This window comes from Macrobrachium nipponense, chromosome 7 (assembly GCF_015104395.2).
Source record: "Macrobrachium nipponense isolate FS-2020 chromosome 7, ASM1510439v2, whole genome shotgun sequence".
NCBI classification, from domain to species: Eukaryota; Metazoa; Arthropoda; class Malacostraca; order Decapoda; family Palaemonidae; genus Macrobrachium; species Macrobrachium nipponense.
Window position 1 is genome coordinate 23,307,317 of NC_061109.1, and position 13,133 is coordinate 23,320,449.

At 38.2% G+C, this 13,133-nt stretch overlaps 2 protein-coding genes across 3 annotated transcripts in view; one reads left to right on the forward strand and one right to left on the reverse strand.

Moving 5' to 3' along the window:
* Window positions 1-13,133, forward strand: part of LOC135217126 (procollagen-lysine,2-oxoglutarate 5-dioxygenase 1-like) — a 597,528-nt gene that overhangs the window by 473,813 nt on the left and 110,582 nt on the right. The gene's annotated exons all lie outside the window — the stretch shown is intronic.
* The window catches only part of LOC135217694 (immunoglobulin domain-containing protein oig-4-like), a 116,955-nt gene that overhangs the window by 67,860 nt on the left and 35,962 nt on the right, over window positions 1-13,133 (reverse strand). The window contains exon 2 of one of the 2 annotated variants that reach the window (XM_064253670.1): window positions 6,926-7,935. The exons of the other annotated variant lie outside the window; for it this stretch is intronic. Coding sequence (XP_064109740.1) covers window positions 6,926-6,985 — 60 coding nt within the window. The 5' untranslated portion in view covers window positions 6,986-7,935. The remainder of the gene's footprint in view (window positions 1-6,925; window positions 7,936-13,133) is intronic. 2 annotated transcript variants of the gene reach the window in all.

Genomic DNA, 13,133 nt, shown 5'->3' on the forward strand with positions numbered 1-13,133 from the left:
TTCTCTCTCTCTCTCTCTCTCTCTCTCTCTCTCTCTCTCTCTCTCTCTGATTCGATATTTTCTCTCCCTCTTTCTCTTGCTCGATATATATATATATATATATTTATATATATATATACTTTCGTCTTTTCATTAATAATAATTTTTGTTGGGCAAAATTTGTGTAAAAAATTCATGATATTAAATTGTATATGCTACCCGTGTTGTTTTTCAAAATGTACTGTTTTTCTGGAAGAATCACTTGTTTACCGCGGGCATCCTTCAAGGTGTGGCTAGCCTATGACTCCTCCTCTCTGTAGAGTGAAAATCGCCCTTATGGCTAATTTGTAGTGTCAGTTTGTATATTAAGCCTTCTTTTGACTATGGTGTTCTTTGTAAAATCAGTATCCTCAGTAAAGGGTCCGAATAGGACCGAAAATACTCGGCCAACTCGTTTTTTCATTTTTTTCCTTCGTGGCAAAAAAAGAAACCATTATTTTAATACTAGCATCACGTTTTATATACTGCGTGATTCAAAGTATATATATTATAATATATATATATATCTATATATTATATATATATATATATATATATATATCTTTAAATTATTCGTCAAACTCCTAAAGGTTTATGGTTAAGCTAACAGTACGAAACCTTACATTTTCATAATATCATTTGATGTAGAGGGTGGGAGCGAGAAACAGGAGAATGAAAGGACGATACAATAAGAGGCTTAGAGAAGGGGAGGGGAAATGTGTTTGATCTGCACTCTCAAGGCACTCAAGTACCTGAAAGAAAAGCCCCTGATTGCAGTAAACAATAGTTTTGTTGCACAGGGAATATAGAATCTCTACGGAAATTGGTATTATGTTTAGGGAAACAGCCTCATGTAGATGTAATGACAGAATCAAGAGTTATAAAGAAGCTTTATAACAGAGAATAGACAAAGAGAAAATAGATCTCCTGTCATAAATTATTACAGCATATGTCGGAAGGATGCTAATGGCTGCTGTAAAAGCGGATTACTCGTGTAATGTAAAAATGTTCGTGCAACAGTATTGTTACATCATAATGTTATTATATTGTACTGTACCAACGGACGTGGACATTTATTGTATGTTATCTGAAAGAAGTGTTCGCGAGATAAAAATGGAAAAGGTGAAGACTGTAATATTTGATATTATAATGTTTTAAAAAAAAACATCTTTGGCTTATAGTTGAACAATATTAAAATCTACAATTATTCTTATTGATGACGAGTTTCAGTTGAGTGGGGACAGTAGAGTAGGGCAGTTGAGGGTCCACAACTTGAGTTCTGAAGCTGGATAGAGTTACGGTTATTGTATTTAAGTAGTAGTAGTATTGAAACTTGAGAATACGAAAGATAAAGCAGAACGGAATACGACTGACTGTGACATAAATACGGAACTGCTCAGTAGAGTGATGAGTTTTATGTAGATAGAGGTGCATGGTCATTTCATAGCCGTGTGTTCGTTTGTGGGAAGAGTGGGAATGCTGTTTGAAAATTGGAGGTGAGCGGTCTAAAGTTCATGAAATGTTCCCAATAAAGTCCCTAAGATTTGAATGGTGTCTCGCCCTCAGAGGGCTCACCGTCAACTGAGCAATGAAACATTTATAGAGTGAAGGGTTTGACTACAACGAATGTAGTCCAAAGACGGTTCAGAAAGCAGGAATTCTAGACAAGTGAAATAATGCTGCAGGAATACGAATAGTTGTAGAAATGATGCTCTTCGCATGCAGAGGAATTCAGCAGTCAATTTTGCAATTGATGGCAGAAAAAGTAGAAAAGGAGATCTGAGAGCATAAGAGAAAATGAAGGCAAATGGTCTATCCTTTGCGTCTGAAACCTAATACATGAGTCAAGGTTGACATTTACTATAGTTTCATTGCTAAATTTACATAAGAGGATAGAAGGTTGGAGATGTGAACTCATTATCACCAGAGTAGATGTACTTCTTACATGTAAAGTAAAATGAGAAACTTAGTTTAATTAGGAATTTGCAGAGGAAGGGGTTAAAAATAATCAAGGGAAATCATTCTGTTTTGGCGGGTGGTTCGCGAAAGCTTAAAAATAGGACTGCCCCGTAGTGGGTGTGGATCCAATGATTTGGAGCACAAGGCTAAGAAAAGGCCAAGAAAAAGAATGTTCAGTGTTGAAAGTCCTAGAGAGGAAGGTTTTGCTATTTATGTTATACACGAAGTTATGGAAGAGTGAACATGTGTGCGGGAGTAAAGGGACCTGAAAAGTAGCAATGCTTTAGACTTCAAAGATGAAAGAGTTGTTATTATTAGTACAGAATAATCCTGCTTGGTTTGCTAAAAGCAATTTAGCTTGACGATTGTGGACCCGAGCTGCCTTTAAAAGGCGCCCGAACGAGTTCCATTAAAAATGTAGCGTTGCTTACTTTATTTTTTCTCATTCGTGAAGCTGCTTCTAATATCGTGAAGCATAACACTATAATCCAGGTTGCTTTACGTAGCAGATTGGAGGAGGAGAAAGCAAACATGGGATTTCTCATTTTAATCTCTCGTAGTTGAATCAACAATGTGTTTATTTACATCCCTCGCTTCCGTAAGCAAGTCCTGTTGTCATTTGCTCTTTGGTGTATGCCGGCTCGTGTGTTTGCGCTCTGTATGTCTTTTCTTAATCAATAGACGGTTAATTAAATGTGTTTACATCGCTGGATTCCAAATGGATTCAAAAACGATTGACGGAAGCGTCTTATTTGCAAGACAACCGGCGGACGACTTCGACCTCCAAGAGGCTAATTGGAACCGAGTCGTTCATCAGGGCCAGAGATTAGATCATTAGCTGAGTGATAAAACAACGGAGCACCACCTGATCGCTCGCCTTTCGTGTTGCTTGACACTCCTTATTTGAAGCGAAACAGACGTGACGATGACTAGGTTCTTGTGAGGCCTGAATAGTCCGGCCTTACATAATAGGATTGTTCACCTCTTATTTCTAAGATCCTTACCCGGTTCTCCTTTGGTAAGAGAGTCGAAGGGAAAATGGTTTCATATTTGTTCTCACATTTGCTCTGTGGAAATGTTGCCGGAAGTAGCAGGTCTATTGCTATGATGAAGTTGTACCTTCATTCCTTCTTTCTCAGATGTCTTGTTTTCATTGGCCTGGATTATAAAACTGTAGTAGTTAACTCTATAAACTGTTCGTTGCCCTTAAAAAATTGAAAGGTTTGGGATGTTCACCTTCCCTTAGGGTCGGTGCCTCTACATCAGAAGAATTTTGATATATACTTTGGGTTCGCTGGATCCAAATGAAAAAAGATTCTGAGTTCTCTTAGTACCTATAAACTGCCTTGTGATATAATAGATCCAAATGAAGAAGCTGAGTGTATATGTGAATTGACATACATACGTACATTGTAGATGTACAGGAATTTCAGTGAGGACAGGATTATGATGAAACACAACTCCAGCACATCCCCATCTGTGCCATGATCCGATTGTTCTGGAACATTATTGGTAATTCTGTTATTTGAAACAGTTCTCTTGTTTGTCACAGTTGGGGTCTGTTGTGATATCTGCATATTGATCGGCTTACAAATTTATTCCTCTGATGAAGATCATAGGTTGGTCTGAATGCTGGGAAGATAGCCGGTGAATTTGATTTTATTGATGGTAAAAAAAAAAACCTTCGATACTATAGAAAAAAAAATTAAAAGGAATTTAAGTTTTGGAAAGTCAAGTCGCAGTTCAGTTTGTGGAAAAGACTACAAAATGTTCACAAGCTTTCCTTTTTTTTAACTGCTGTGTTACCCTTTTTTAACTTACAGATACATTGCGTAAACTGAACATTATGTCGTGCTTCTTATGAGGCTAAACGATAAATTGTTTCAATTCGGTCACGTTTTTGGGTTCTTAATAGTCCGCTAGTTTTGCTTTTCTTTTGTCCTTTGTTGATAAAACGCGTTCTCTCTCTCTCTCTCTCTCTCTCTCTCTCTCTCTCTCTCTCTCTCTCTCTCTCTCTCTCTCTCTTCCTAAGCAGACAGACCTTCGTTTCTTCATATTTTTCCATTCGTATTAATATTATTCGAGAAATACATAAGAATAATTGAATCATTCCTTTATTCCTTAGTAAAGCATATACTTTCATGTTTACAATAATCAATTTAGAAAAACTTCCAAAACTTAGTTCCGGTATTTTTTAGTCTGATTCCTGATTGTGCTCAGTCCGCGATGTTCTTCCTAAGGTAGGTTAAATGAAGTAGGCCAACATAGGGGAAGTCTGTGCAGGTAATTGCGGGCACATTTTAATAAAATCGATCAAGAGAACACAGTGAAATATAGTAGATTACCCGTGAATAGAATGTAACGGACCCATTCCCTCAATTTCCACTACAAGTCTTTTTGGTTATAAGAGGAGCTTTTGAAAGTTTTCAAAGCGTATTTTTATTGATGGAAGCGAAGTTTGTGGATAAAAATCATTTTCATATTCGGAAAGTTTTATGATTCTCTCTCTCTCTCTCTCTCTCTCTCTCTCTCTCTCTCTCTCTCTCTCTCTCTCAGTTCATGAACTAAGGCAAATTGAATGTCTAATATTCGTGCGTTATGCTCCCGATAATACAGATAGCTAAGGCTTAGGTTTTAACGATCCGGTATGAGTATTAAACAATGAACCGTTTTCCGGTATTCAACGCTATCGACTTAATCTTTCCGGGATTGAGAGCCGTAAGAAACCCATTGGGATCCTGATCATTTTGAGAGATGCTTTCAGGAATTGGGTTTGTAATAAGGGAAATGGTCGAGGAGGAGATCAGTCGAATGCATTGCCCTAAAAACTCTCTCTCTCTCTCTCTCTCTCTCTCTCTCTCTCTCTCTCTCTCTCTCTCTCTGGTTGTTTGTGAGTGCTTTGCCGTGTAGACAATGTCTCAAGTGGCGCCTCTGTTGGATGATGATGTATGTTCCAGACATACGTAGTAGTGGGCGGTCTCGGATGTCAGCTCATGAAACCCCATGGTCTGTCGAAACCTTTCACTCCTTGACACGACTTTTATAAACCTCAGTCATTTCTCTCCTGTCATATCTTTCTTATGATATTGTTAATTCGTCTTGAGTTTGATTGTCCAGAATCATTTTTCAGCTGGCGTTCCTCATAAGTAAATAGCGTTGTTATCAGAATACCAAATACCTTGCAGGTGAATGGTCTTCACAATATTTCTTTGCTCACAACACCAGTGACAAAATGCGGCTGAGGGAACCTACTGTAGGTCCTTAGTGATTTCGTTTTCCACACTGCACTGCTTTGTTTCGCTCACGGAACAGACTTGAAAGAAAAGGAATGAGGTCATGAGACGCCTCTGAAAGTCAACTAAGATTTTGTGCTGGTGTTTCGAAACGTATCTGTACTATATGTTGTTTCCTTCGCGTATAGAGGGAAAATAAACTTATTCTCAATTATACAGTATTTTTAGAATTGTTCATAAGAGCCATTGGGTTTTGAGTGCATTCTTCATATCATTAAGATAATGTTGGTTAAAAATCGTTTGAAAACATTTATGAAACTAGCATTCTATGAAGTTTATAGCCTGGACATTAATATGAAACTAGCATTCTACAAAGTTCATAACTTGGGCATTCATATTCTTGGGATAAAGTTTAATTATTCTGCTGAATCAAGTTAGAATGGGGATAAACTTTTATTATTCTTCTGAGTCAAGTGAAACTGGTTTGTTAAAATGGTTCCTCTGCAGTGGAACACAAGTGTGTCACTTGGTCTAGATTCGTTGCCACTTGAAGGAGAGATTCGTGGGGAAGGAACTCGAATACACGGTCACGGTAACATATAAGGGAATATTATATATCAGACCTCTTTCCCCTGTGGAAGAAAGAGCTGCTTTCCCGAGGGAAATACCCTTGCTAGCCAATTCATCTCCTGAACGGTCGAATTTATTCACCAAGAAATAAAGCGGGCTGTGTTCGCCAGTGGAGAAAGGCTGCTTCAGATATTTCTGTAGTAGTTAATCACGAGAGAGAGATTTATGAAGTATTGTACCATTCATCCTTAGGGCTCATAAAACCAGTAAACTCAATTATTTAGTGATCCGCTTGCTTCAGTTACTAGTTATGATCTACAACTAGTAATTTTCAATCAGTTTTAATGGAAATCTTTTTTTGCTAGTTGGAAATTGGTGTTCCAGGATAGGTTGAATGGAAACATTTTACCGTTATGATTTCATTTGAATACCTAATATTGATGTGCAAATAATGACTTTGTTTTCTCTCTTTTCAGGTACGAGTTGAACAGTTCAGAGTAACGGTAAGGTTATAACTCTTCATAGGCACTAAATATCTATCGAAAGTACTCTCAGATAGAGCATAAATTTTATCGTGCACATCTCCCCATATTTAAAGTTTCAACTTTCCTATGTATTGTCAGAGGGGTTCTTTTTTTTATTATATACGAACGTCTGTTAGGCGTTGCTTTTTGGCAGTTAACGTGAAGTTTCTCTGTGTTGGTAATTGTCAATTACCATAGTCATGCGACGTCAAATTACATACATATGCTAATTATTCACGCCAATCTTTATAGAAAAAAATAATAAAAAAAAACTTGACACGTACCATTTATATTAATATATTAAGTAAAATATGCGTTTGTCAACTTGAGTGTAAATGGGCTAAGCAGAAAGAAGACTGGTTGTTACTGAACAATCATTTGTCTTTATTTTTCCTTCAGGCTAACTGTTATTCTTAACAATGAGATAACATCATATGAATAGTGCCATTTGACAATCTTACAGAAGCCCAGATGCCACTCAACCCCTCATGCAGGAAAATTGGAATTATGAAGCAAAATCTGTACCAGTCTCGGTTTATTTTAAGACAGAACTGCTCGTTAGGGTATCCTTTATATTAACTGAACTGTAGATATTTGAAGCATAACAACTGACTGACTTACCTGCTCGTAGGAGATGATGTGAAGCAGCAGGAAGCTCAGGACACACCATAAGAAATTCATGATAGGTTCCGTCTTGATCACAGGCCACACCAGTTCTTGGTATCACAGAGTCACTTTTTGTTTAGTTCTGTTTTCAGGGTCAAGTTGCCCCTTGATAAGTTCAACACTGTCCGGTTACTAAAAATAAACTCTAGAACACTTAAATTTTAGGGCACACTGATGTGATATGTTGTCTGACACTTTGGGATATTTCTGAGGACTGGTTTTCTCTTCTTCTGAGATAGTGTTGTCTTTTGCTGTCTTCGTGTACTTTTCCTTAATAAAAGAGTGGTAAAAATAGTATTTATATTTATATCTTTAATTAATATTGCATTAGAGCTAATAGGAACATGAAGTTTTTATCTTAGTATTTTTGTGTTTTCTTTGGGTACAAGTTTCACAGGTTGATATCTTTTGTATGGAAAGTTATTGCTATAGAAATATAACGGTTCGGTTATTCCTTTATGTCATAGATTATGTAGGTATATAAGTAGCATTTACATTACTTTAGTTAGTTTCTGTCCACTAGGTTCGTTGTCGGTATCACAATGCCACTTGATCGCGTTAGTTTTGCATATGTTCTTCTACGTTCATTGAGTAGCACTTTCTTAATCGTCTCGATGTCACAGTTGGGCGAATAGCCTGTGCACTGAGCCCTGCACGCTAATATTGGATGACTTGTTAGCGGAGTCTTAACGGGATAAGATGAAATAACCTGTTTTTGGACCTGTGAAATAAGCTTTCATAATCTGTCCTCAGGGTCGTATAGGATAAGATTGAGTCACTATTTCTCAAGGTCCTATAGGATAAGTTTGAGTATTCTAGTCATGAGGAGCAAATCACGGGGATCCTCGGTCATGGCAGGTCCTATTGGTCCTTCCCCGGGCATCACAAGTCGGTCTTTGGTCTTGTGATCGGGAGAGTTGGAAGACGGGAGATTGCCTGAAGGAGTTCCTCAGTTGACTCGTGACCTGGAACGGGAAATGGCTTTTGCTTTAGAAGTTCTCGTGATTGTCTCGCTGTTTCCAGTTTTCTTCTGTTTATCTTACCTATTTGGTGTTAGAGTAACTCTGTGTGTGTGTTTGTGTGTAAGAGAGAGAGAGAGAGAGAGAGAGAATATATATGATGAATTTTTTCAGCCGAGTAGGAAGAGATTAACTCGATTTCTTCCCGGTTTGAGTGTCCAAGGCAGTGGCCAATCATATGTTATTGTATATCTTTGTCACTCTCCCTTTCTTTATATACAGCCCAGCTGAGATCCGCAGCAACTCATTAACAATCCGCTGTACTGTAATTCATTGCTTAGATCAAGCGAGGCACAGTGTGTCTTCAGGAAGAGCGCCCATTCCGTTCCTATTAAGAACAGTGCGTGGCACAGTTGCCTTCATGAATATAGGTACACATCACGGGAAGCTGAGGTGACAAGCGGGTCATTTCCCTGGGTTTAGCAAAGGAGAATCTATGTATGGGTAACGCTGCCCCTGGGACAAAATCACCTGCAACCTTTTGAACGGGACGTCGCTCGTTTACCAAATGACAAGGTCATATTGATTTAGTAACAGTATTCAATAACAACTTTATAGAGTATCCAGATGCCTCTTCAGGCGTGATGCGTACTGACATTCATGAAGAGACCATAGTCATTGCGCTTCGAAGACGAGAGAGAGAGAGAGAGAGAGAGACGTGAGAGGAGAGAGATGAGGAGTGAGAGAGAGAGAGAGAGAGAGAGAGGGGGGGGGGAGAGAGAGAGAGAAGGGGGGGGGGAGAGAGAGAGAGAGAGAGAGAATTTCACAGAAGTGGTCTATATATATATATATATATATATATATATATATATATATATATATATATATATATATATATATATATATATAATTATTTATAATATTACATTGATTAATTAACTCTTGAACAACTGATTTCTAATTGCAGACATACAATCGTACTTGAAGTCGTGGTGGTCATAAACCAGTCATTATTACTGTCAGTTTTTGCAGAATAGTTATTCCAGATCTTATGTTAACGAATTTGTCAGTTAATCATCCATTAGTTTACCTCATATTGTTGGTCTGTGGCATGCACGACTATTAATACGGACAATGTTTTGGTCACTAAACGTGAATTTGATGTACTTTCAAAGCACTTAGATAGTTACCCCAGGAACAAGTACTTAAGAAAATGTTGATATACGTGATTTGCTTTTGGAAAAACAATAATAACCCACCCGCTGCCTTATTTAGTCTTTCCATATTTATACGATATTCTGACTTCTTGTTCTTGTGTGTATTGCATTTTACACCTCATCCAATTCTTCCCTTCGTAGACATTGAAGCAATTTCTTTTCACCAATTTTGTTACCCAACTTTCCAGGTCTGCTTCTGTTCCTCCATGGTGTTAAAAGGAAAGTTTTCGATAAAGACTTTGTTATAAATGTCCATAACCTTCCTATTATTACAGACCCGTACAATGCTATTTCCTTTGCCTTATTTGACCAATATGTATTTCCGTAGAAAGATTTTTATATTTATAACCTCCCAATAAAAAAAAGTTGAAGATAATGTTCTGGATGCTTGGCCCATTGAGTTTAAATAATAAAGTTGTATTAAACACTATAGAGTAGGGTAAACAACCACGTAGAAGTCCTCATGTCTGTAGCGGATTGTAGCCTATGACTGCCAAATAAAATCTGTTTTGTTAAAGCTTTTCAATTAAACTGATGCTAGACACTGAGCCACCCAAAGTGGCAAGTCTTTCAGCCTCGTGTATGTACTGATCATGTATGCACTGACACAAAAACTCTCCTGTTATAGAGTAAAATTGCATACACATAAAAAGCAGGACTTTCACATCAATTTCCACCAGTGTAAACTTTTATAGGAAATTCATAGAGGTACTTTTCTTTCTATCCCTCACCGTTGATATACTGCGAGTTCGAAAAAAAGTTGTCGTACAGGTCTCAAGATTTTATCAAGGAACCATCTGGCTATAGTCCAGCTGTTGCTCTCAGATTAGGAAAATGTATAAAGGAAAAGTCTCTCTCTCTCTCTCTCTCTCTCTCCTCTCTCTCTCTCTCTCTCTCTGTGTGTGTGTGTGTGTGTGTGTGTGTGTGTGTGCCCGCAGCTTCTTCGCACCCAACGTAGCCTCTGCTATTCTCATCTTTTCTACTTTATATCTCCCTCTCAGCTTATCTGTCCTTGTGTATTCGCTGTTCTTTCTATTACATTTAGTTAGGGAAAGTTTATGACAGCACCTCTCTCTCTCTCTCTCTCTCTCTCTCTCTCTCTCTCTCTCTCTCTCTCTCGTGAGTGTGTGTGTGCGTGTGTTGAGTGGTCAGTAGTGGTGTGCTCATTTCCCACCGCGTCCCATGAGAAGGGCGTGGGAGGCCGAGCCGTTTAAATGTAAGTTGGCTCACCCTTTATTACACCATCCTGTACAATTGTGCAAAGCTTCAAAATCCCTTCAGCCGTCATTGAGCAGCTGCAAGAGTACCGGGTAATGTCTGTGTGTCATCCCCCTCCCAGTCATCATCATAATGTCTCTGTCTGTGTCCATTTATGTGCCTGTCTTTGTGCGTGTATTCTTAGCTTGTCTTTTTCATACGAAAGTTAAGTATCGGGTAGTGTGTCTGTACAATTAGTCTACAGTCAAGTTGTATTTCCGTCCTGTTACGCTTTTGACAGTCATTGATATAACACCAGGTTACTTGAACAAGTTAATACACGTGTTGTGTATACGTAGATATGCCGTGTTCATTTCTCTATTCTCATTTAAACATTATACTTTTAACAAAATAAAGATGTCTATTCTCAACTGTCAGATCAGTGGCACATTCAAGTTGCATCTCCTGCATATATAACTTCGAGCAGAGGAGGGATCGAACTCCAGTTTTCAACTCTGTTCTGAGTCGCGTGTGAGTTTAAAAGGTCGGGCCACATTGATTGTCAGGGAAGAAAGACGAGGAGCACTCTGGTAAAAAATCGTCTAGACGTCCTCTTAGAAATGAAAATAAAAGGGATAACATAACAGCTAAAGATCTTCCCTTGGAAATATGGATTGCAGGAGGACCTCTATATCGCAGCTCAGTGATTCATTTACCGGAGTTAATTTAATCACGATGCATTTCATTAGTCCCTCTTGTTTTGGAAGAAGCTTTACGGAAGCGAACAATTGGATGTTATTGCAAAGTATCATTGCAATGCCCCATCATGCCCGGGGTTAGAATCTCTCTCTCCTCTCTCTCTCTCTCTAGAGCAGATACCAGTGGAACGGGTAACTATAGCCAGGTCAGAAAGGAAAAGAAAAAGTGAGGAAGGAGGTTGTGGCTTACCCAGGAAGGAAGCGAGAGTCTTTCTGTCTCTTAAAGGAAGTAAGACAGTAAAGTTGGGAAGAACAGACGCAGGAAGAAAATTCCAAAGCTTGCCAGTAGGCTATAAAGTTTCCGAACTAACATGGAACTTTAGAGGGAACATCTGTAATAGAAAGAGGTGGATATATTGTATTGTTTTCGAGTTGCGTGTATATATATATATATATATATATATATATATATATATATATATATATATATATATATATAGATTTATATATTTACATATATTTGTATGTATGCATAGTACATACTATTGCGCAAAGCTCCGCTAATGTCAAGCTGCTACGAACTTTCAATTTTATGAATTGACGAAGTCTTACACGTGAATAAGAACCACATCCCCAATTAACTTTCTCTTACAAATTTACTTTAATAACATGAAATTATATGGTGCATAGGACATGATATCTGACACCCCGAACACTTAAAACAAAGCCGATTAATATATATCCGAAAATTCTCATCTTCCTGAAAGTGACATTGCTATCTCCCTGAATATGATAACTTGGTGCACGTCGTGATGGCCACGTTTGGTGAAACGTTCGTAAAATTCCAGACCTAAGTTTTTGCTAAGTCATGCTAATAGACAAGACAAACACACCGAACCGAAAATATATCCACCTTGGCGATGGTAAAGATGCTTATTTGATTTGGTGTGCTTCGAATTTTTCCAAGACGTTGTTCAAGACAGAGTAAGATTAATGCTTGTGATTCTTTTGCAGAAACAGTTTGTGACACAAGTACGAGAGAGAGAGAGAGAGAGAGAGAGAGAGAGAGAGAGAGAGTAGATCTTCGATATCCTTTTTAGGTACATATCGGAAAAGACTAATATGGACTGAATTAAAATGAATTAAGTATTCTTTTATGTAGCGCATAGAAAGCGTTCGATCGTTAATAAACTGGAGAGAGAGAAAACGGAGAAAAGGTGTAATCTGCCATATCCTTTCACTTTATAGATCTTAGGAGACCAATGCTCATTCATTGAATGACAAGAGTGATATATTCTGGGGCAGGGGGCTTCTTACACAAGAGAAAGAGAGAGATTGAGAGGGAGATTTGCATGATATCATGTCCAGTTATAGAGTGAGAGTTTGATGGTATGAGTGACATATTCTGAGAAAGGTAGAGCTTTTTACACAAGTTAGAGCGTGAAAGAGAGAGAGTGTGTGTGTGTGTGTGTGTGTATTTCCTCCGTTCAAGTTATTTATTGAAGAGATTAATAATTATTAGTAAAGTGAAGAGAATGAGTGAAATTCTCTCGCAGAGGGAGAGCTACTAACATGAGAGAGAGAGAGAGAGAGAGAGAGAGAGAGGAGAGAGAGAGAGAGAGTTCTATTTTATCCGTTGCAAATAATAAATTCTTTCGTAGAGGCACAACTAATAACGAGAGAGAGGGAGGGGGGGTGGGGGGGCTGGGGGGGGGGGGGTTGGACTGACCATAGACCGAGAAAGGCCACGGTCGAATATTCTAAAATATCCACACGTTTAAAGGTGAAGGACACAGTGCCTTTCTGTGCCACCTGTAAATATGACTTCGGCAGAATTTTTCTGACGTTTTTGAGAAATTTTGTTTCGTAAATATTCTTGATGCATTGCAGGAGAATAAAGGGACGTTTGCTTATTGAAGTAAACAGTTTTCACTGGCTCTTATGTTTTTATTCTGAGATTGAACGCCCTGCTTTTCAAAATATTAGCTCGTTGAGTAAAATATTAAACACGATTTGGAAACTTCCGTACATAAATACACACACACACACACACACACACACACACACCACACACACATACACACACACACAC